We start from the raw sequence: 25,033 nt of genomic DNA, 5'->3' as shown, positions 1-25,033 counted from the left end.
CCTAAAAGAAGCTATTTGCTCACAGCTCACATTTGCCACTGTCTCATTAAAAACTAATCACTTTGATCCAACAGGGCTCCTTACTTAAAGATTGCTGCTGCAGCCAGGTGAACTAACATGTGCCTGTGTTTGCAGCACTGAGATTGAGGCCAACCTGGGAGGCTTAGTAAGATCCTGTTTCCAAAAAAGGAAAAAAAAAAAAAAAAAAAAAAGAAGAGGTCACTATTGATTGTGATGCAGCAATCTAGGATGCTAAGAACCCATAGAAGAGACCTTGGAGACTCCCCAGTAGCACAAACAGGTAAGGAAACTGAGTGTTGAGTAGCCAAGCCAAGCCTCCCCTCCAACCACCTCTCTAACCAGCTCAGCCACTGGTCCTGGCAGGGTTGGTGGTGGTAGAGCTACTGATCCTGGTGCATTTCTGAACAAAGCATTTGGTCATGTTTGAACTGTACCAGGATTTACAGTTTGTGATTTGGACCCCATGAGGTCCAAAGTACATATCTGGGACAGTGAGTTCTAGTTGAATTAGAGAATAACTACATTTCAACAAAATAGTTTTTAAAAAGCCAAACTCCATTGGTCCACTGTCTTGCAGTTTAAGAGGAAGTACATTAAATATATGAAACAAGCCAGACACAAAAAGATAAATCCTGTCCTTATAAGAGGACTTGAGAGCAATCAAACTCCTAGAGATGAGAAGTAGAATAGTAGTTGGCAGGCAGGGAAAAAAAGAGTAAAGAACTGTTGTTCAATGGAGATTGAGTTTGTTCTGCAAGTTGAAAGCTCAGGAGATGGATGATGGTGATGATTGTACATTGTAAATGCACTTAATACCATTGAACTATACACTTAAAATGAATTTTATGCTATCAATATTTTACCACAATCTCTAAAAATATTGAAGCAATTTTTCCATAATTTTTTAAAGAAAGGGAAGTGACCACATGGGTCTGGTGGCTGCACTAAGGCTCTGCAAGGCTGTAGGAGTGGCCAATGGACTTTTCACTTATTTCCGTGGAAACTAGGGAAGAAGTGGTGAATGTCAATAAGCAGGATGTTCCAGGCATGGAGGGAGGAAGAGGCAGCCCTGAGAGTGGGTAAGCAGATGGCATTTGAGATATCTTAGAAGTTCACAAGAACTCCCATGCAGCTGATCTAACTGAACTAGCTCTTCACCCATATCAGTTTTAACTGCATAAATGAAATGTTCCCGATGATTACCAGCGATTGTGGTGTGAGCTGAGCTTTAAGATTTTGTGTTCCCTTCTTTAGTTCAAGTGGTTCCCTGCCGCATGTTCTCATGGATATGAGTCTGACAGAATGAGTTTGGAGTCAGCAATAAGAAAGGCTATTTGGCTATGCCATACTCTTTGTTTAAAAGGTTTCTAACATGCCTTGTATATAGATTGGTACAAAGAAGAACTATGCTTTCAGAGGGAGAAGAGTGGGGTGAGAGAGGCCATATATTTCTGCTTAAACTGGGCCTCTGGGAGGGTGCTGTTTTTCTAAATGATCTTTTGATGAATGTCTCTAACACAAAGAATTAACCTCTGCTGTAGGCCAGTCCACTTCTGGGCTTGAGAAATCTGCATAGTCTATAAGCAAGGCAACTAATAAATTCTTAGGCAGGTCAGAATATTAGAGATCAGTGAGGGACCTGCCCCAAAGTGAGGCAGCATCAGCATCATCTCAGCAGACTGAGAAATGGAATCTGCAATTAACCAGGGAAAGTCCAGAAAGTGATTTACGATGCACCCAAATTGGAAAAGCCACACTCTAGGTTATTCAGCAGAAGCATGGTATTGGGTGGGGCTGTGCATTTTGTGCTTGGACCTTCTGCCCATCACCAGAGCCCACTTCCCCCATGGAGAGCCCTAGTGATCTCTTCTGTAGGATGATGTTAGAGCTTCTTATTCAGATCAAAACCTAGGTTAAATCCTGGCTGTGCCACTTACAGCATGAGTGACTGTAGAGAGTTTCTTGCCCTCTCTGTATTTCCTTCTTTTCTGTAAAATGACTACACTAAGAGTCCCTACTTAATGGGGCAGTTGTGAGCATGAGATGAGTTAATTGATGTAAAGTAGTTAGAACAGGAGTTTGAGGAGCTCAATAACTGTTAGGTGGTATAATCACATCGCAGATTTCTGTCACACGAATTGGCTCTCATTTTCCCCAGAGCCTCAGAGACAAGTTTAGCTATTCTTCAGGATGACAACTTCGCAAATCCTGGAGGCGGCTTTCATGTGGCCCACCATGTCTCCAGGCTACAAATGCTGGGTCTCTGCCATGCATTTGTGATGTGCCTCTGATTTGCCTGAGACTGAAAGAATCATAGTATCCAGGCAAAAGGCCACTGCCCCCAAGGCTAAATGTTTTAGTTTCTCCATAGCCTGGTTTCTTTTGGACTTGACCTCATTTCTCCTAGATCAGACAGCAGTACATATGTCTCCTTCCCTTCCAAGGAAGTATGTATCAGGGGTCTTCCTGAGGCCATCTGAACCTCTTGGTCCCTCGCTGTTTAGACACGTAGCATCTTTGCTGCAGCCTGGCTCACAAGTCTTTTCTAACTTGGGATGAGGTAGGGAGCAGGGCCCGAAACTACCTGGCTTTGCCAACACCCTTCTCACTAGTAAGAACAGAAGGGATTCCACCCCAGGCTCCTGGGGCCATCACCCTCCCAACCTTGTTCCAAGTGAGAATAGGCCAAAGCGTTTCTGGGTGCCCTCCCGTTAATTTGGATGCAGAGAACTTTGAGGAGCATTGACTTTCAGAACAAAAGTTATTCTCCTTAATGCCTTCCCCTATTTGTCATCTGTCCTTGAGTCTCCTGGGTACATTCTAGGTCTTCTTTCCCACCCACCCCCACCTTTACACACACTGTGTTCCTTGGCCACCTCGAGTGTTCTTCAGCATCTAAAATGTTCTGGTCCCTCAAGACCAGGGTAGACCTCACTTAGAGATGCCTCTCTGACCCTCGGCATTCTTGGCCCATGGCTCATGCTGCATCTGTCTTGCCACTAGCTTTTGTAAATGACAGCTTGGTGGGGAGCTTCTGCAGTGTGCCAGTGAACCCACTACCACTTCCCACACCTGGGACAGGTGTTTCACCACTTCAGGAAAAGGTTACGGAAAGGTTACGGAAGACTGACTGAATTAATCTCTGTAAAATGCTAACGGGCCCAGGCACACAATAGTTCCCACATTAATGTAGATCATGGTTACTTTCTGGTCCTCTGCTCTCCTTTTCATATTAACATTTAGTCTCTGAAATGATACGCTGTTTGAAGGTGAGGTGATCTTAGCCATCTCTGCCTGCACCTCTGTATCCATATAGGGACTGACACATGTTGGGCTCCTAGAACACATTCCAAAAACTTGTGGTTGCAAATGTGGATAGGTCAGAGCTCTCCACATCTTGGAAACAGGCACTACCTTAAACACTGATTGAATAAGAGAAACAGTTCTTCCTTTCCCACCTAACCACACACAGCCACAATGATTAAGGCTTTACTCTGGAAGAATATTATCTCATTTATACTCACCATGCCTGTGAGAGACACAGTATCATTAAAGAGTGAAAGAGTTTATGGACCATGCCTTCTCCTCCAGCCTTTGTCCTCCCAGACACAGAAAAGCAGGCTCAGTGCAGGTAAAGATGCGGAAGGGCAAGCCACACTGACACACCCACCCAGTGCACTGCTGCAGTGGGTTGGCCCTAGAGCCACCTTGCTGGAGTAACTTGCAGGCAGCTGGGCGTGAGTGCTGGTGGCTTGCTCCCTCTGCTAGCGAGGGCTCAGAGCTTTAATTATACCTTCTCTCCAGATCTGTCAGGGAACCTAATTATGCTCTGTGTAGGCAGCTGCTGTTAGATTATTTTCCAAACACCTTTGAAGCTTTCAAAGTCAGAGCTTCCCATGAACTACTCAAAAGGGACAGCCAGGAGCCTGGTGAGAGCAATGGCCACAGAAGGACCAAAGGCTCCCCCACAGAAAGATGTAAATAGGGAAACTCATCCAAATGCACCCCCGCAGTCGTGTCTCTGTGGCTCTTTTCAGCCAGGACAAATGACAAGATAGCAGGAGCAAAGATACCACATAAAGGAACAACTGCAACCCTTCCTCTTGTGGCTGAGTGGCAGTAAGAGAAGGTAGGAGTGGGAGCTTCATGTGCTCTCAGGCATGGTGCCTACAGGCCTCACACAACAGCCCAGCCCCACCAGGCCTGCAGTACCAGAGTCAAGTAGTTCGCACTTGTGCACATGCCTGATACTCCCTGTCAGCCAGCCAGGCAATGGGCATGTACTTCTAAGGGAGGTCAGCTCTGATCTTGAAAGACACGTTCTTCTCCATAGCCAGGTGGAGCTGAACCTCTGTACCCTACAAGTGAGACAGAAAGGCCACTGAAGGATTTCCTCTCTTATTGATGTCTGAGCTCTGTGGAAATGGAATCTCCATACCTGAATACTTGTTGAAGCCTTTTTTCCTAGAAAATTCTTTTTCCTAGAAAAATTCCCTTCTACTCTATACACTCAGCTGAGACACTAATTTTGGATTAAGATCACCAGCATCATGTTGAGGACCCTTGAAGCACCTGCCCTCAGGTGCCAGGGCTCCCCTCAAATGCCGGTATGACTTCCCGATGCCCATACCCAGGAACGGAGCATCCTGTTTATTCCCGGCTCATCTTCCCAAGGTTTAGCAGAAACCACTGTAACTTCCCAGATTTTCCTCTGCCCCTTTGCATCTGAAACAGCTTCATAAATCCTCTTTATGTTTTGTAAAAAGCTTGAGGGGCAATGGGGCTGAGGATTTAGCTCAGTGGCATAAGTGTCTACTTGGCAAGCACAAGGTCATGAGTTCAATCCCTGTTTCCACAAAAAAAATTAAATATCATATTAATGTTTTTGGTTGGATCATTGAACACAACTGTTTGCAGTCTCACTGTTTGAATGTCCACTTTGTATGCTTTGATACTGTGACCTGAGCAACTGTTTCTAGGATGATAATTGTAATCTATTAACTGGTGGTTTCTTACTTTTTTTTTTTTTTTTGTAGTTCTGTATTAATTGTACCCTTATACTGCTTTGTTTTGTTTTGTTTTTCTTTTTCCTTTTAAATAAAATTTAAAAAAAAAAGCTTGAGGGGCAAGTAGGCATAGAGGAACAGCTTATAGTTAATGTAAATTCAGGAGGTTCCTGGTTTTCATCCAAAGTCAGGAAGATCCAGGGAGGAATTTTCTTGGCTTGTATTACAACCTGGTCCTCGATCCTGGCCCAAGGATAGCCCTGTCATGAAATATCTGCCAGGCAGGTATTTCAGAAGGAAGTCCTGGGTTCCTGCTTTCCTCCATCCCTAGATTCTGCAGAGACAGATTAACTCAACAATCCATTCCATAAAAGGCTGCTTATTTATATATCAGAAAAGTGCCCTTCAGCCACCTGCTCTCTGGGTAATCTTTGCTTTACTCTTTTCCTAACTATCTCACTGGAAATCAAAGCCGGGCCATTCTGTCCTTACAACCCTCCCACCCAGGAGTGAAGAACTGATGCCCACAGTGTAGCCTAGTTTGTAGTTTTTAGAATCACATTTAAATTCCTAATAAGCTACTGTACATGCAACATGAGTGACCTCAATGCATTATGATGAGTGAAGGAATTCAAACTCCAAAGGTGACATCCTGTGATTCCATTTATATAACATTCTGTGCAAAGTAAAACCACGGGCCCGAAAATAGTGGTGGCTGGAGACTGGGGGTTATCAGCAGAGGGCATGAGGGAATTGTTTGGGATGAGGAAATGTGAAATATTGTGATTATGATAATGGCAGCATGATTCTCTGTTTTTAAAACTCATTGAACCACACTCTAAAAGGGCAAAGTTTACTCTCTGCACATTGTACTTCAATAAACCTGACTTTAAAATCATTAAACTACCATAATAATTATATTGGCTAATCTTTTTTGGAACAAGACAAAACATGAGTAACTATTAACTTGTGTAAACACCCTGCTCACCTTTGAAAGTAGGAATTGGAACAGTCCATAAAGTCAGGTGTGTCAATGACAAGGGTCAGGGCTCCTTCAGAAGGCGCCTCATTCTGAAGGGCCTACAGACCATGTACAGGATTCTTACTCACACTTAGCAAGCTTCCCTTTCATTTATTCCACAGTGTCTGTGGTCATGCTTCCCAAGAGGCAGACAGGAAGCAGGCCAATGCAGAAGGACAGAGCTGCTGCCTGTGAGAGGCACATGGTCTAGTGCTCTTAGAGGGCCGGGATGCTGCAGAGAAGTGAAGTGTTGGTAACAAAACAGGGAAGTCCGGGGAGGGCAGTGAGCCTGAGGATGTGCATCCCTGAAATGTGCATGTGCAGATGTCCAAAGAAGAGAGAAAGACGCGTTTTGTGAAACTGTTGAGTGCTTTCTTTTAGACCTTGGAGGCCAAGCTGAGGTGTGCTGAGGAAAAAGCCAACTCCCCCCACTGTCTGCTCCCAACACAGATCACTTACTTCTGTGACCCCAAAGGTGCTGGGAGGAAGCAAGCATGCAGCTCCACAGCAGCCACCAGCTGGGCATCCTCCATCCATTTCATTCTAACCCTGTCCACCTGGAGATAGCACCAGATCCCATCACACTGTCCCCATGTCAGACACCAGTAGAAAATCTAGGTGTCTGGAGCTTCTGACCAACTATCTACCAACTGAGGTTCTCATGACCTCTTCCCTGGGTTTGATTAATTTGCTACAGTGTCTCACAGAACTCAAGGAACCACACTTACAAGATTATTATAAGGACATTACATGAAGATGAAGAGGAGGTGCACAGTGTGAGGTATGGAAAGGGAAACAGAGCTTCCACGCCCCACTATGGAACCCCATGGGTCTGACTATCTAGAAACTCTCTGAACTTTCTCTTCAGGTTTTTGTGGAGTCATTATTGCATGACCATGACTGAAGCATGGGCAGCCATGTGGAAAGGAGCCTGGGCAAAAGGGATGATGGCTGGGAAGGAAACCCAGCAAGGGTGACTCTTCTTGGCCTCTCTGTGCAGCATTCCTCCTTCCACTAAGTGGAGCAAGACCCCTCTAAAGGGAGGAGGGTCTTATGACCTGCTGTTCAACATGTTAGCTCAGAGAGTTTCTTTAGGCTTCCAAGATAGGAAGATGGAGGAATATTAGGGTTTCTCTAACCCACTTTGGGTAAGGAGTTATGAGTTATGAGCCAGGAACCATGGATAAAAACCAAAAACTATCACACTTGCACAACTATCTTCCTCTGTCATCCCTTCCTTCCAGAAGTCTGGAGACTTACTGTGAAGAAAGCCCTGAAGTGAAGAGAGCTGTTGTCATAATTTGGGACTCTCGGAAGATTTTAGATGTTTAATAATGTGTCTTTGCCCAAAAAATGAAGAGATCTCACCTTTAATAAATCAAAAGCTCATTGGAACTTGGGCTTCCTAATTTTTTATCTGTTTTAACCTGGGTCTGTGATACTTTATGCACCAGTAAAAAGGAAAATTTGGATGCCAAACTGAGAATTACAACAAGACCAGCCCTTAGCATCTCCTCTTGGGTCCCCTCACCCTTTTGATTGATTGATTAATGGGGACTGAACACAGTGCTTTCACACTGAACTGCATCCACAGTTTTTATTTTAAATTGCCCAAGATGGGTTCAAACTTGTGATCCTCCTGCTTCAACCTCTCAGTGTCAGTAATACAGGTATGCACCTGAACCTTTCAGTTTTAGCCATCTCCCTTAATCCCCCAAATAGGTCCGTCTTCTTCCTTCAGGGAAGCTGTTCTAGGGAATCCAAGAAATAATTTCTGACACTTCATTGTTGGGCCATCTTTCTAAACTGTACAGACAATAATTTTTGAATTGTGTGAGTATATTTTCTTATCTGTGCTTAAAACACCTATTTAATCACCATACACAATAGTGAGGTGATTGCAAAGCTGGCTAAAACATCTGTTCCCAACAGGACACCATATAGAATCCCAAGAACCCCTGGGCCAACAGAAGCTGTGACCACTCTGTCGCTCAGGGCTACTTCATATGTCATTTACCTGTGCCCATTATGAAGTTGGCCCTACTTTCTGGCTTTGTGGCAGCACTAATTTTAATTATCAGTACCCAAGCAGATGGCTTGATTTCAAATGCGTGTCTGTTTCTGAGATTCAGCCATTGGCTAAATGAAATTTTAATGTCTCATCATTTCTCTATTTATGGTGGTAATTAATTCAAGCATGGCTCCTACGTATCTATCTTCTTACTAGATGTGAGCAAATTTACTATGCTTAGTAACGTGAATGGGAGAACTCTTCCCTTCTAAAATACTGAGATCCCAGAACCTTCTCTGTAGAGGAGAACCCCAAGGCATCATAAGATTCCTCTCACTCAAGCCCTTGAGCATGACAAACCAAGCCCAGCCACTTTGACCTTTCTTCACTAATGCTTCTCCCAGGTCAAGAGGAAAGGAGCGAGAATGAACGGGATGAGGAAGGGGGCCCTGTTTCCATGGCAGGGAAAACCGAAAGAAGCAGGGAGGAAAGGAACTTGCAAATCACTGACTAGTGGGATGGGGGATTTTCTCTTCCAGGGTTATCTGTCAGAGGGGTTGGTGACAAAGTGGTACCGCTCTCCACGACTGCTCCTGTCACCCAACAACTATACGAAAGCCATCGACATGTGGGCAGCTGGCTGCATCCTGGCTGAGATGCTCACAGGGAGGATGCTTTTTGCTGGTAAGTTTCTAACTATACCACGACCTTCCCTTTTGGTATCCTTGTATTCAAAGAAAGAACTGAGTACAAAACGCATGCTAATCCTAAACCATGTTACTCTATGGCTGAGATGACTTATTTGGGTTTTAAGACAATTCCTGGCGGTAACAATGTAATTTCTGGCAAAAAAAAAAAAAAAGATGGTTTAAAGGCTAAAATTAGCCCTTTGAGTGCACAACTTTTTCAGCCAAGAACCCATTTTGCCATGTGTTGAACACTTATGTCCCCCTAAAATCATATGTGGAAAATCCGAACACCCAATGGGAAATAAGAGGTGAGGCTTGGGGGAGATGACTTGGCCATCAGGGCAGTGACTGAAGACACTGAATTATATAGAGGATAATCACAGAGTAGAAGCTCTAATCAAAGGGCTTAGTGCCCTTATAAAATAGACCCCAGAGAGTCCCCCGCAGCCCCATCCCATCTCATCCACCATGTACTGCTGTACCTTGAGGGGTGATTCATGAGAAACAAGCCCTTTTCCAGACAAATCTGCTAATACCTTGATCTTGTACTTCTAAGACTCCAACAGAAATAAATGCTGGCTCTCTCTAAGCCACCCACAGTTTGGTATCTTTTGTTACAACACTGCACAGGAGGCAGGGAAAGCAAATAGCTGATGGTCTCTCTGGCACAGCAGGACACTCCCCCAGCAAGGAAAGGGTGGAAGGATCCCAACAGCAGGGGGGTAATTTAGTAGGCTCAGAGGGCAAATATGCCTCTCCCAAGTGTCATCTGTCACCAAGGATCACCCTGAGATAATTAGGACATAAATCTTCCACATGGATTTATTTCATCCGCTTCTCTCCTGGAAGGTCACTGTCCTCCAGCTTCCAGAAGGCAGGGAAGCCAAGATTGATTAAGCATCTGCTGTGAGCCAGCAGCCTGCACATGCCATCAGACTGGGTTCCCTGCCATGGTCCTTCCAAGTGTCAGTAATCATCTTAATTCCACAAGGAACAGGAAAGAGAGGTGGGGAGTTGGGTCTGCCTCCAGGACTGTCTGCCACCAAAGCTTCTGCTTTGTGGTTCATCATGTGGATTGCTGGAGCTCACTGGCTGCCCCAGAGTCCCCTTTGGGATAGACCCTGATACTGTTGGCAAGAGTTCAGGGCATGTGAACTTGCTTAATGCCACACAGGGCATCATGGGAAGACATGAGAGGGTCCTCCTTATCCTAAGCTACCAGCTTCTGAAAGCCTGGGGTTCCTAGCAGTGAGGCTGTGCAGGTAAACAGTCTTGAGAAGGGAGAATAGACTGAGGATCTCTCAGGCAGCACTAAGTGGAAAGGAAACTTAGGGTAAAGAGAGAAGATGGGAGAAAGCAGCCTGGCATCAGAGCAGGGAACAGGGAGATGGCTCGGACCAGCATCTGCAGTGACAGTGCTCATGCCATGGTCAGTGTTCGCCTAGAAAAGGAGCTGAGTCACTGAGACATACAAAAACTGAAGCTTCTTGTGGAAGAGAAGCTTCTTGTTCATTCTCAAAAGTCAGGAGAAGCCTGGTTCAAAGAAGCACATAATTTCTGGATGAATGAGCATATAAAGGGATGATTGGCTCTATCCTGTCCCCAACATTCGGAATGGCACAACTTGTCTCCCCCCACCCCCAGCCTAAGGAACAGAGGCAGAGTGCACCCCAGACCCAACTGGTCATTCCTGGGGAATTTTCTGGATGAATCCTAATTGGACACTAAAGGAAAGTTCATTGTTATCCTTTGTCTACTTTTTTTTTATTAAAAAAATAAAAGGATATTGAGATAAAAGAGGTCATAGCAACATAACAAAACAGATCAGAACAATTTAAGCAACATAGTGTTTCACTACAAGATAACCGTGACATAACAGTAATTAGCATGCTTTTTTTTTCTTTTTTTGAGACAGCGTCTCATGTTATTGTTGAGGCTGGCCTTGAACTCACTATGTGATCCAGGCTAGACTTTAACTCCTGCCTCAGCCTCCCAAGTGCTGGGATTCCAGGTGTGTGCCACCATACCCAGTTCCTTTCAGTGGTTTGAAGTGTGCACATGGGAAGCAGCACTTGGGAACCCTTGGCCAGGCTGCTCCCATCACTTTAATGCTGGATGACCCAGTCTGCGTCAGACGGGCCTTTTCCAGAGGCCAGAAGGTGAGGGGAATGGAGGTGCCTCTCAGAGACCATTAGATTCAAATTCTTTCTACATGTGACAAAGCCAAGTCCCAGAGACAGCAAGCAACCTGCCCCAGTCACACAACAAGTTAGTGGCAGAGTGAAAACAAGTGCCCAGGTCCCCTAGTTCCCAGCCCAGTGTTGCCTACTCCCGTTACACCTCCACCGCCACCCCCACAAGGCAGCTGGTGTCACACTGGGGCTTCTGCGTGTGCAGCGGCTCACACAGCACGCTTAATCACTTGGCATCTGTCTCCCCAGGAGCTCATGAACTGGAGCAGATGCAGCTGATCCTGGAGACCATCCCTGTGATCCGTGAAGAGGACAAGGACGAGCTGCTCCGGGTCATGCCGTGCTTCGTCAGCAGCACCTGGGAAGTGAAGAGGCCGCTGCGCAAGCTGCTCCCCGAAGTGAACAGTGAAGGTAGCAGCATCCCAAGAGGCTGAGCTCTGACTTGACCTTGCAGGGCAGGGGCAGGAGCATGAGGGGCAGGAGTCTTCCTCCAAAAGGGTAGAGCACAGAACGTAGAAATCAAGGCCCCCTGACAGAGGGCATTTGCCCTAACTACAACCCAGCGTGTTGATACTCAAAGAGCTTCAGGTTACCTAGATGTGATGGTGCACACCTGTATGCCAGCAGTTTGGGAGGCTGAGCCAGAAGCATCACAATTTCAAATCTAGCCCAGCCACTTGGTGACTTAGTGAGATACTATCAAAATGAAAAGTAAAAAGGCTGGGGATATAGCTCAGGGTGAAGGCTTGAAATGTGTTTGGCTATGACCCCTATTCAATTGGTAAACTACCTTAGTTTTCCCGGACAATACAGGGATTAAGGGATGCTAACATTTGACTCACAATAAATTTAGTCTCCACCCATCTGTGTATACTTTGATTTCGGAGCTCCACAGAAAGTCCACCATGTGTCAAGAGCTATGTTCACTGCTCAGAAATTCTGGATCAGAGATGAGTCACCCACATCATCCCTTCCCACGCAACCACAGACAAAGCAGCCCTTTGGTGACTTGGTTCTGAGAGGAGTGAACACTGCCTTGGAGAAATTAGAGTACACCCCCGATTAGGAGATAAAGCTCCTCGCTGTTATCCCCCAACATTTCTTAACCCACTGTTACTAGAAAACTGCATAAGGGACAGAAAGTAAAAGGCTATGACACAGTCTACATTATAGATAGAAGACAGGGAAGCCATCAAAGATGAATATGAATATTAAGGAACACAGTCCAGCGACTGTAGAGCATCTAAGGATTTGAGGAGGTCAGGAGAGCCAACGAAGGCAGAGCAACTGGCCTGGGGCAGGTGGGAAGGGCTCTGTTCAGTGAGAGGGAGTCAAAGCTGCCTGCAGCAGGTGAAACTGAGAGACTGGAGAAGGCCGCAGGACTGGAGGTCTCAAATGGCCAGGGGCTGGCTGGACCTGGTCCTGTATTGGACCAGGTGTCCCCTTAAGCCAGGCTGGTTTCACTTCCCAATGCCCAGCTTCAAACGTTCTCCTTCTGCCTCATACCTTAAAAAGTAATCTGAAATGGGCTCTGGCCTTGGGGTTATGAAACATCATTGAGGTGAGCTCTCTGCAGGAGAAGGCGCCGCAAGCCCTCCAGGCCAGAGGAGCCAGCTGGGGGTCTCTGAAAACCACTCCCTCTGCAGTACATTCTAGGACCCAAAGGCCAAGAAGAGGTCCAAAGTCTGCCTTGCTGTTCCCTCAGTGACTCATGAACTCAATTTAGGTAACAGCACCTGCCAGCAACCAAAATGGCTATCACATGATAAGCATAGGACAAGGGGGCAGGCCTCAAGATCTCACTGGCATGTCCAGTTTGATACATTTACAAAAAGTAAAATCTGATGAAGAAATCTAATATGTGAAGCAGGGAGGGGGCATGTGCTGTATGAAGCAGGGGAGAGGAACTCCAGCAATGATTCAACAATCCTTCCAGAATACTTGGGGCTCTGCAGAGCCCCATTTGGAATCCATAAGTCCAGAGAAAGATTGCACAGATACCTTATTATATGCAAGATGCCTTAAAATCTGGGTGCAATGGGGCCTGGAGAAGGGTCAGAGGCCCAAAGAAGGAACAATTCGGTCAGGCCTGTTGTGCTAGACCTGTCCGTGGAGAGCCTGATCTTCTAGTCCTGGGAATTTGTTAGGTGAGTCCTCTTCCTGTTCTGCAGCCCAAGACCTAGCAACCTACCCTGAGCCTCAGGGAGTGAGTGATCAAAGCTACTGCTGCTTACCAATCCTTCAGGGAGGGATACTCAGCTGTGCTGCAGCCCCTTGGGATGCTGGTGACCTTCAAAGAATCTTTGATGACTTTTCCTGCAAAGAGATTCAGCCGGTGTGAGGGACAGGTTAACTGTGTAGGCTAGGTCTGCGAGGACACCCTTAGAGGGTTTGGCAGCCCAGGCTCTGAGCTTAGTTCATTCCCTCCACCATGTAGGCTGCAAAGACTGCCATGCTGGGAAGTAATACAAACCTCCAACCAGCTCAGGCAGAAGAGTTCCCACCCTGCTCAGGGAAAAGGACAGCAGCCTTTTCCGTCAGCTGCTGAACTCTACACTCCCATGCTGGTTGGCAAATAGCCACTGCACAAGACTCCTGAGTGTCCCTCCCCCAAGTGTCCACGCTCAGTACTTCCCTGGACCTTAGCCACTGAAAGGTTCCTGCCTAGCAAAACAAGGCACTTCAGCCTGATTGCTCAGCATTTTGAATATTAATCAAGCCTGTGCCTTTCCCTCTAAACTTTACAGGGGCCACATATTGTACAAAGAGCTGTGGCTTCAGACAAGGGCTGTGGTTGTGGGGTGCTGTCCCTCCCTCTCCTCCACCTTTCCTTTGCTCACCAAAGCTTTCCCCTGCAGTTTCTCTACCAAGTTCTGGCAGCCCTCAACCCATGCCAAGGAGTGGGTGAGGGTGTGACCAGCTTCTCTACCCCTCAGGAAACCACCCATGAGCTGTGTCCCATGCTATCTCCAGAGGATCCCAGTGAAACTGAGCCCCTGGAACTGGGCCCTGCCCTGGAGTGCCTGATCCTTCCAGACCTGAGAATTTGGGGTGCAGGTCCTCTTCCAGGAGCTCATTACTAAATCTGGCACTGGTCTTTCTCTGCCCAGCCTGTGCTTGAGATAAAACAGCTTTTAACAAAGGTAAAAGCACAAATGGCAGAGAATGTCACCATACTCAGAGATAATACATGACCTTCATGTACTCTTCTGTTCCCCACAGCCATTGACTTTCTGGAAAAGATTTTGACCTTTAACCCCATGGACCGTCTGACAGCTGAGATGGGGCTGCAGCATCCCTACATGAGTCCATACTCATGCCCCGAGGATGAGCCCACCTCACAACACCCCTTCCGCATAGAGGATGAGATTGACGACATCGTGCTGATGGCTACCAACCAGAGCCAGCTGTCCAACTGGGACAGGTATAATCTAGGGCTGGAAGCCACATGCCCCTGTCCTCTCATTTCCATTTTGCCTCCAACCCTGTGTAGCCTTCTCCTCTGTCTCCTAAATTGCATAGCCCATTGGGTTCTTCCTACCTTTCTGTTATCCCTAGACACTCCCAGCAAGTGATGCACATGTGTAATAGGGTCACTCCTAGGTCTCCCCAGCACCCTGAGCCCTTGTAGCAGACTGGCGATTTCCTTTGAAAAGCCAAATGCAACAATGCAAGTCAGAAAAAATGCACAGTTTACCATTACCAAATATTCTCATTTTTCACATAGTTGTACCTCCTGAGAGTGCCAGTGAGAGAGGCTTTGTTATTATTATTGCCTGTGAAGAAGCTACAGCTCAGAGGGGTCAAGAGATTGGCATCATGTATACAGTAATTATGTTATGATGTCCTCCCCAAACTATTTGCCTGTTGGATACTGCTAAGCAATTATAAAACTTTTCCTTGCTAAACTAGGCTTTGCCTCAGGATTCTTGACAAGTGTCCTCAAGAAGCTACTACCATTGAATCAGTATTGGGTAGAAGACAGATTTTTAAACCACTTCTGTCTGAGCACGTAATGATCTCATAGATCTGTCCCTGTTCTGACGTGCTTAGATAAGGCAGCTCCACATTTGGGCACTGCCATCTGCTAATTCTGGGAGGCAGCGCCAGTCGCTGCTCAGTTTAGAAATAGCACTGGAGGGCTCTGCAGCTCCTCCTCTGAGGGGGCCTAACCGGGAGCCCCGCTGCTGTGGAGATGTGACAGCTAGTTATATAAGTGACAGATGAGCAATTTCTCCTTTTTAGTCATTTGACAGATGATGGGTTTCAGATTAAGGAGGGCCCAGGCAGCATTACTATTTTTGGACAGGTTTGCTGGTTTGTTGTTGTAGATGGTTGTTTTCAAGTGTGGCCAGCAAATAGAGATTAATGGAGCCTCTTCTGTCACCCTCATGTTGCCCTGCCCTGAATTATCTTCCTCACAGCGCCCCCACCTTTGCACACCACAGAATTTGGGGCACAAGCATTGGCTTAGCAAGGTTCACCCTATACTAATCATGCTGTGGCTGAGGGTTGGAGCCAGCGGAAACTGTAGCAGGGTTGCTTCCCATCAACTGTGGCCTACACTATGCCTGTTATACCTGCGCTCCTGACACACCTGCATGAAGGAGAAAGATGACAAAGGGTATGATGGTCCCTTCCTACAGGCCTTGCTGCCATAGACATTACTTCACCTCTTGGCATGCAAATTTCCTCACCTATAAAGCAATGATGGGAAGACTAAAAATAATATAAACTCAGCACTTGGCCTCTAGCAGCAAACGTTGGGTCTTCATGTACTCTTCCTCTTAGAGATCACTGGAGTTTTGAGGTCACTTGAGGCAGGAGGCAGTGCTGAGTTCTAGGAGTAAATTCCTACCCTAGTGGCATTCTCAGGAAATGGGCATTCTCCCCACACCTCTCTAACCACAGTCCATGGCCTGAAGCTGCCAGGCCTGCCCCTTCACAAAGCCAGCCCTGCATGTCCTTGGCTTGTGTCGCTGACTTGTGTGCATACCAGGCCTCCTGCTCAGGAAGCAGCTGGGCAGGGACTACTTGCAGCCTCCTTTGTGCTTGCTCCCTTTCCATCCATTCTGGCTCTGCACAGATCTCCTGGAACCAAGAGGGAGGGCTCAGCCAAACCTGACCGCCCACCTGCCTGCCCAGCTGTCCTTCATTTGCTCTTGGCTGACTCTGCAGGGCTGCAGGGCAGTCAGCAGAGGGAAGAATTCCAAGGAGCTCTGACCTCTCCTGATGGTGTCTGTGACTTCTCTGTAGGCCTCACCTGCTCTGTGTCAATGCACAGTGCTACCCAATCCAGAGACCCACTGGGGCAGGGTTCTTTAACCTTCTGGGGAGTTTTTACAAACACGCTGACCTGTCAAGTCAGAATTGAGCTGGGGATGCAGCCAGGCGGCTCTGCTGATTCATTTTTAATCCCCCCATGTGATGCTAACCTAAGCCATGGTGGGCCTGGCTACTCAAAATTATGGCCCAACGACCAGAATTCCAGGCCCTCAGAATCAGTTCTGCACTTTAACAAGAATCCCCAGGTGATATGTATACCCAGCCATCAAATTTGAGCATTATGTTGATGTTTACCATTAGAAAGCTTGGCAAGGACAGGGGGTTTTGTTTTGCTGATGGCTGAATCCACTACTGCCTGCAACAGTGAGTGCACATAGTGAGTGCCCACGTATTATTTGTGGGACATGGAATGAATAAAAAAGAATACAAGGACTAAGCTGAACAATCAGTTCCTCTAGCTGAGCCCAAGACACATTTATCTGTGCCATCATACTTCCGCTGAGCGCTGGGAGGACGCAGGCAGGAGGGGCTGAAAAGGGAAAAGCTGGGGGGTGGCCGGCAGGGACGCTCCTATCACTACTGGCTTACACCCTTGCAGGTACCCAGTGAGTTTGTCGTCAGACCTGGAGTGGCGACCCGACCGGTGCCAGGATGCCAGCGAGGTGCAGCGCGACCCACGAGCTGGCTCTGCACCGCTGGCCGAGGATGTGCAGGTGGACCCGCGCAAGGACTCGAAGAGCAGCTCGGAGCGCTTCCTGGAGCAGTCGCACTCGTCCATGGAGCGCGCCTTCGAGGCCGACTATGGGCGCTCCTGCGACTACAAGGTGGGGTCGCCGTCCTACCTGGACAAGCTGCTGTGGCGTGACAACAAGCCGCACCACTACTCGGAACCCAAGCTCATTTTAGATCTGTCGCATTGGAAGCAGGCGGCAGGTGCGCCTCCCACAGCCGCCGTGGCAACAGATGTGGAGGCGCAGGAGGACGAGCCAGCCAGCCTTTTCCTGGAGATCGCCCAGTGGGTCAAGAGCACACAGGGCGGACCCGAGAACACCAGCCCGCCCCGCGATGGCCCCGAACGCCACCTGTCCCCTTTGCCCTCTGATTGCCCAGCCTCGCTCGATGGGGGCGCAAGCCCCCAGTTTGATTTGGACGTGTTTATCTCCCGCGCTTTGAAGCTCTGCACCAAACCTGAGGACCTGCCAGACGATAAATTGGGCGACCTCAATGGCGCTTGCATCGCAGAACACCCTGGAGACCTTGTACAGACGGAGGCCTTCTCCAAAGAAAGGTGGTGAGGCCAGAGGGAGCACTTGCAGCCCCTAGCAGGAGGTCACCCCAGAAAAGCCCAGCCTGGCCAGAGGGGGCCACCTCTCTGGCACTTCCATCACCCCTTCTGTCCCTCTCTGCTGCCTTGCGGTTAGCAGAACACGTGAAGGATCCGAGGAGCGAGAGGAATGTCCATTTCTTAAACTGCCTTAATTACCAGCCTTTAACCTCTGGGAGCAGGTGTGAACAGGAGCCTGACTAGGAGTTAACTACTTTCCCAGCAAAGGGAAGACCGTGTGTTTTCTAAGCGGCAGGGCATGGGGGACGACCCCAGTCTTAGATGACAGTCTGCATCCCCTGCCTGGGAGGTCAGGTGCAGAGGCACCTTGCAAACACAGTTGTGAAGCCATCCGGCTTATCAGCCTCAAATGACAGCTGAGAAAGGACTCTTAGGCCCAGAGAAACAAGGTGATTTGACTTGTTTAGGGCCATCAACTTGTGTAGTAGGTGTCAGAGTGAGCCTTGAATCCAAGTTTCCTGGCCCCTGGACCAGTGTCTGTCCCTGATATCATGTCTTCCTCTGCCAAGTCACTGGCTTTTTTTTTTTTTTTTGGTCAGAAAACTTGGTCTAAGATGTTTCTGCCCTGTCCATTACCATCTAATCCTTCAATATTCTTTAATTCAGAACAATGTTACTTGTATTCTTAAATTGGAAACTGAATCATTTCTCCTAGTCACCAAGCATATGTTTGCTGGCTCCCCAAATACTTAGACGTTCTCATCTGCCACTCCCATTGTATTTGCCTGATTTCTGCATGATCTGAAATGTTTGTTTCAGAGCAGAGCAGTGTAGCATCCTGGGTAAAGTTGGGCATTGCCCTAGGCCTACACAGACACCTCCAGTACGCCCTATGCACTTTCCTGACATGCACAAAAACACAGTCCTCATTCTCCGGTGGATATCCTACATGAGGAGTTTGAAGACATCCATTCCAGGAATCCCTCCGCCCTAACCCCCAGCACTCACAGAGCTCCTCTCTAAGCCCGCATCAGCACAGGAAGTTCTCCAAACAAATCATTCATTTGGAGGAAAACAATGAGGTGCCTGCCTTAGACCAAACATGTTAGGAGGGAAGGTTTCACCCAGGGGCTATCATCACTCATTAATACTGTGCTTGATTTTGACCATCCATTTAGTGTTGGCTGAGAGCAGACCCTCAAGGAAAGCACTGGTGGACTAGAAAACTTGTGGCAAGAAACGCAGAAAAGTAGGGAAGGTGACAACAACAGTTTCCCCTAACATAAGCTTACAGTACTCAAGCCCTCTGCAGATGCATGGGTTGGGGTCACTCACAGCCCCAGTCCAATCCCTGGAACTCTGCCATTGGTATCCATCTCTTCACTCTCCTCCAGCACCCCAAAGATACCCACAGGAAGTCTAGCCAGTATGTAGGGAGAGGGTTCCCCCAGTGTGGGTCTTGGGCTGTGTTCACTCTCACATCACAGCACCTTAAATTCAATCAGCAAGTTATTGTTTTGTACACTGAAGCCTGCAACATGTTAGAAACTTATATTAAAAACAGAATTAATCATGCTGACCAGTTTTTAAATGGAAAATATGTAAATATGAAGAGTTTAGGCTTTGCTTTAAAAAAAAAAAAAGGAAATGTACACCAGTCCTCATGTGCCATTGTGTCCTTAGAGTGTGGCTTTACTTTTTGGGTAAAGGAATAAGCTGCTGACCTTGACCAGGAGTTCATATCTAATTGTCATTACAGAGATTCTTATAAGTACTCATGTTTTTTAAAAAATCTATTAAACATTATTAAACTTGATCAGGATGGGCCAAATAAAATTTTATTGTAACATAGATTCATTTATGTATTCTTGCATTTGTTTAAGACTTATCTGTTCCTAGGGTTGACAGTGGTTACTTCACTGGAGCCAAGCTGGCTTCTCTTTGTACCCATCAAGGCTAATGTTTGAGGGATTGAAGAAGGTATATGTGGAGGGGAATCTGGGAAAGAGGACTCTACAAAGACTGGCAAGCAGGAGGTGACTTCAGAGTCACTTGGGCCTTCTGTCCATAACCATGGACCTCTAACCCCATTCTGGAGCCGATTCCAACCCCTCTAACCAGGACTGGTCCTTCTCTCTAGTCACAAATATGCCAATATCATGAGATTTGGAGGAACCAACCTTCCAACGATACTCTATCCCACAGATGTCTGAGATTCTACCAATGTAAAGCTGACCTCTCTCTAATATCTATGTCCACATGATAGCCCTAACTTCATTTGTTATTCAACAAATTAGGTTATTTTAAATCTTTGTTTTTGCTGATTTTGGGTTCTCTGAAAGACCTTTTGGTTAAAGAACTCACTACTATTGAAACACTCCTTAGCCCAGATGAACAGGCTATTAAGCTATTTACCAGATCCTCTCCCGAGTGTCAGCTGATAATACAGTAACCACTCTTCATCCATTGTTGTCATTTCTGAAGGTTTAGTCACCCACAGTCAACTGCAGTCCAAAAATATGAAACAGAAAATTGCAGAAATAAATGATGCATCTTACATTTCACTCCATTCCGGGTCACATGATGAGATTTCACATAGTCCCTTTACTTTGTCCCACTACTAAAGTCCAAAAGTCCACCAAGACCACCAGCTCTTCCCTTTGTTCAGTGTATCTACTCTGGTACGTGCCATCTACCTAGAGGTCACTTAGTTGTCTTGGTTTTTGAGATCAACTGTTAGGCGATCGCAGTGCTATGTAGACCTGGGTCCCAGCCATAGTTTCAGGCATCCACCAGGGTGTCTAAGAGGGTATTGCCCCTGGGTAAGAAGAGACCATGTAGCTGTCTCCCTGCCAGGGAGAAGACAAAAGGGCAGCAGCCAGGCCCTGCTGAAGTTTTCTGTTGGAGAAACTGTGAGACCTAATTGGAGGCCTGGGTTACCAAATATGGGGAGTAGAGTATGGAGCAGAGATAGATGAGAAGCCAAAGCAAAAAAAGTACCAAAGAGGAAAGAGAAGGAAAGAAGGCCCCCCTGAAAGAAATATATCACCATTATACTGGTGCTAAGACTATGACTTCTCTTGAGATGGCCCCAGGGACACTCTGTGTGTGTAACATAGGACTCGGTAAACTAGCCTCCACACCAAAGGCTTAGCAGAGCATAGCTACATAGATTCATTCATGTAGTACCCAATCCTATTGTCATTTAAAATTTTGATATTTTATTCATCATGAATTTTGCTCACGTGTATTTTTAAATTTAGAAATACATACTGCATTCAGATATTAATTTTGTTACTGAGTTGTTGGGGTTGTTTTGTTTTGGTTTTTGGCCACCTTTAAATTCTATGCCCAATGTGAGTGCCTCACTCACCTCCACCTTGATTTTGACTCTGCTCTGTGGCTGCTTTCATCCTAAGGCGGCTATCTTGACTATTTGCAGTGGAGACCTTACAGCCCACAAAGCCAGAAATGTTTGGTATTTGATCCTTTACAGAAAAAGTTTACTAAGTCCTGGTATAAGACGTCATGGGGTTTCTACATCTTCTGATTAAGCACATGGCTTGCCTTATCTTTTGCCATGGGTATTGCCCCTAGAAACTTCATATTTTCATAGGTGATTTTTAAAACTTACCATTATTTAGGGAAACGTGTTCATTTGCTGGTAGGAAGTTACCCTGGTAATAGGCTCTCTCCTCTTTGGGCTAAGGGGATATTAGTCAGAGGTCACTGCCATGATTAAAACCAGGTTTTTAGCTGGGATAGTTAGAACAGGAAAAAGAAAGGCCCCGCCATGAAATGAGCTGAGCTGAAATGAGCTAGCATGCTCCATGTGGAGGGGGGGAATGTCTGATGTGCCCACCTGTATGGCACTGTTTCTCTTCAAGATGAAAAGCTAAACTGAGAGAAGCCCAGCCAGGTATTTAGCTGGCAGCTAACAGTCCTGTCTTTACTTATTATTCAACAAATATAAATGCGGACCACAGATGGGAATTTATGAGTTTTCTAACTCCCTAATTTTTTAGATGAGTAAATTGAAATCCAGAGCAGATAATAATTTGCCTGCCATACACAGTAAGTAACAGAGCTAGAGCAGTCTCTCCAGGATCAAACTCAGTTCATTCAGCCTAACTGGTGCACAAACACGGGGACTAAGCTTAGAGGCACAAGATCAGCCTTGAGCTTGAAAACAGAACACGAAGGTTGGAAGTCAGACTGCCGAAGGCCATGTGCTCTATTTATTTGTTTGCCAGCTGTGAGCCCTGAGCCTCCAGGCTGACAGAAGAAATGCTATCCTTCTCCTCCGGATAGATTCTGCATAACTTGGGCTTGATCTATGTAGTAAGGGAAAAAAGGAGAATGAGACACTGGCTTAATTTGATTCCCCTCCGAAGCAAACTCTGAGCTAAGGATTCAAATGCAAGGGGTGGGAAGGGAATGTCTCAGGAAATACTGAAAGGGCCACAGGGGCCGGGGCACATGTTTCTACCACGGTCACTGTAGTTGTGTCCTGGCAGGGGGCTCTAGGAGGCAGGTGTGACATACACCTAAGTCTCCTCACTCCAACTAAGCCTTGGTTGATGACTATTTTGGGACATTACTTCCTTGGAACCTCTGGCCTGCACTGCCACGGAACAAACTCCAGTGGCCAGGAAATGGCCACAGGACCCAGGTGTAGGAAATCAGACTGCCCTACACAGACAGATAAAGGCTAAATGTAATGACAACAATCTTTAGGTATCAACGGTGGGATTCAACATAGAGTAGATCTGGAAGCCAGGGAGAGCAGCCTGCTTAGGGCTGGCAGTACGCTCCCTGCCTTGGTTGGTGTCCCCTCAAGCTTCCCTGGTCCTTCTTTCCTGCCTGCAAGAATAAAAACTGACCACCAGGCAGGAAGGTGCTGGTAAAGCTTCAGTAAATAGGGCTGTAAGGGGCAGAGGTGCTCCTCTAAGCAGCCCATGGCTTTTCTCTGTACATCTAGACATACCAAGTCTACCTTCAATGTCCCACTGACAGTCATATCCAACTCTGGAGAAACAGTCTCAGCCACTGGTGAGAAGTGTTGATGTTAAACCAGTGGGATCTTTGTATGGACCCTGCTAGTGGGCCTGAAGCTTAAGTGAAAGAGCTGATATTCTTGGTGGACTTTAGGACCATTTTGATCCTTGAGATAAGTTTTGCTTCATTAAGAACTTCACTTCTAAGACCACTAAAATCCCTTTCAGATTTTGACACAAAGATCTTGGAGTTCAGGTTACTAGGTTTATTGTCATCTCTTGTTGTGTACCTTCTTGACTAACTGGTATATGAACCCTCCTAGATGTGGTGCCTTTTAGCATGCAGTGGCACACAAGAGGATGGTAACATGCCAGGTTTCTAAGTGCAGTCTGTGGACAGGAAACCCAGTGCAACCCACCAGGGGCTGCATCTGGGGCACAAATTGCCTTGGCACATTGTTTAGCCAACAACTCAGCTAAACTCTGGGCCATAAACCACTTCCTTAATATAGTTATCTATTGCCAGCATGAAACCAGGAAGAGCCATCTCACTATTGGCATGAGACAGTGTCAAGGTCCCCACAGAGAGATCATCCCAGCTTTTTAGCACCCACACAGGCCAACTGACTCAGGCTTAGATGACAGATGTGAAGCAAGCAGGCTTTGTTGTAGGAAAGAGGGAGCAAATGAATGATGTGAGTTTGTAACTGAGAGCAAGACTTCATCACCAACAATTGTTTTGTTCTGTCTCCCAGAGCTGCTAACAAGTAAACAAAGAAATGATTTATATAGTACACCTTACTTCATGAGCTCAAGACTAAGGAAGGACTTTGAATTCAGAAATAAAGACGCTGTGATCCATGTTGAGAGCTGACTTTCCATTAGTCAGTCCATTGCATTAAAATATGATCATGAGGGTTTCGAGGGCCAAAAGTTTTTATCATAGTTGTCTTGGGTTTGTTCCCTCAAATCAATCTTTGAGACAAAGACTCTTGGGCAAGTAACTTATGGAGGAAATCCTCTGACAAAAGTGTGAGTACAGGAAGCAGATAGGGCTGGAGAAGAATGCTCCACACGCATGTGGTGTGGAATAGAGACCAGCTTTAGCTGGATCCCGTGAAGAGCTCCAGGACATGAATTGAACCATAGAACTGGACATCCAGTGAGGAAAAGAGGAAGGATCCTTGTGGTTCTACATCAGCCAGTCACTGGCTGCTGGATATGGGGAGGAACAACACCCACTCAGACATGGGCAACTTGAGGGGCAGCCCATCCACTGAGGCACTCTGTGCAAGGCCCCCTCTTCACGATGTTATGTTGTACTAAGCCCTGTGGGCATAAAGAGGTAGGAGGACTTGCTCCCGGGGGTTTTATGGTCCAGGTGAGAGAACCTGAACGCGGTTCAGGTAGGGTAAAATATGTAAGATCTTTAGGGATAAGTGGCAGAACCTACAAAGTTTCTCCCTTATCAGCCCTTCCAAGGTCATTCCAGACCCTTCATGGTTGATTTCCTACGGTTGACATTCCCAAAACGCACATCTCCACCCCTGATCCCCAGCTCAGAACCTCAGCCAAGTGACTGCGTTAGAGGTCCCCAAAATTACCCTTATACCTGATAATTCTCCACAGTACTCGGCAAAACTAGACTACTTACAGCTATGATTTATTCCAGTGAACAGGCATAGATCAGAATCTGCAAAGAAAATGGACACGAGTGACATTTAGGAGAATACCAGCTGCAAGATTCCAAGTGTCACCTCTCAGGGGGAAGTCACACAAGGATACACTTAATTCTCAACAACAGTGTGGAAGTATTGTTTACCCAGGAATCTCACCTGATCTGTGCAGCCCAGAGCTTTTATGGGAGTGATCAGTCAGTCATGCTGGGCTAGTGTGACTGACCTTAGCTTCTGGTCTCCAGGTGCCCCCTTCCCAGAGACCACAGTTGCCCCCTTCCAGTGCCTCTGATGTACACAAGCACATCATGCAGGATGTTCCAAGGGCTCAGATATTATCTCCCAGGGACCAGTGTCTCTAGCCACAGGCCCTTCCTAGGAATGTGAAAGATCTCAGCAACCAAACCTACTGAGTTAACCCTGTAATGCATAGCAGCATTAAACATATTTGGACCTCCTGCAATTCAAATACAAATGAGAGTTTGCATCATGGGAGCATAAGAGCAAAGCTGAGAACACAGCTATTTATAATAGAGACCTTATTTGGTCCAATGTGACCATATACATTTAAGCATATGTTGCATTATTAAAATACAATAGTAGAAAGCATGCCAGCTGAGGCAGAGCAGTTTTAACAACTGAGATTTCTTTTCTTATTAAATCATGTTCTGGGTATGCATGCTAAAGCTGTCAACAAATTTGAAAGCTGGCTCACTGCTCATTCTGTCAGCATAGTTATTACCACTGGAGCAACTGTGCCACCTGCCTGATGGAGTACCTTGGAAAGCAACCGTTTCCCACTATCCCAGAGCTATTCTACAGTGCAGAGCTAAGGGCTTTGGAATGCCC

General features: G+C 46.6%; 1 protein-coding gene across 4 annotated transcripts in view; it reads left to right on the top strand.

Annotated features, from left to right (window-relative positions):
- The window catches only part of Mapk4 (mitogen-activated protein kinase 4), a 148,356-nt gene extending 128,994 nt beyond the window's left edge, over positions 1-19,362 (top strand). For all 4 annotated transcript variants that reach the window (XM_063231643.1, XM_063231646.1, XM_063231647.1 and 1 more), the window contains 4 exons: positions 8,599-8,743; positions 11,190-11,351; positions 14,163-14,364; positions 16,825-19,362. In XM_063231643.1, the coding sequence (XP_063087713.1) occupies positions 8,599-8,743; positions 11,190-11,351; positions 14,163-14,364; positions 16,825-17,521 (1,206 nt within the window). In that variant the 3' untranslated portion in view covers positions 17,522-19,362. The remainder of the gene's footprint in view (positions 1-8,598; positions 8,744-11,189; positions 11,352-14,162; positions 14,365-16,824) is intronic.
- Positions 19,363-25,033: the final 5,671 nt, after the last annotated feature.

The sequence above is a fragment of the Cavia porcellus genome, unplaced genomic scaffold, assembly GCF_034190915.1.
Source record: "Cavia porcellus strain 051 isolate PalLab524CR breed Dunkin Hartley unplaced genomic scaffold, mCavPor4.1 scaffold_20, whole genome shotgun sequence".
Classification (NCBI taxonomy): domain Eukaryota; kingdom Metazoa; phylum Chordata; class Mammalia; order Rodentia; family Caviidae; genus Cavia; species Cavia porcellus.
Note: the sequence above shows the minus strand (reverse complement) of the source record. Positions and strands in the feature narration are given on the sequence as shown.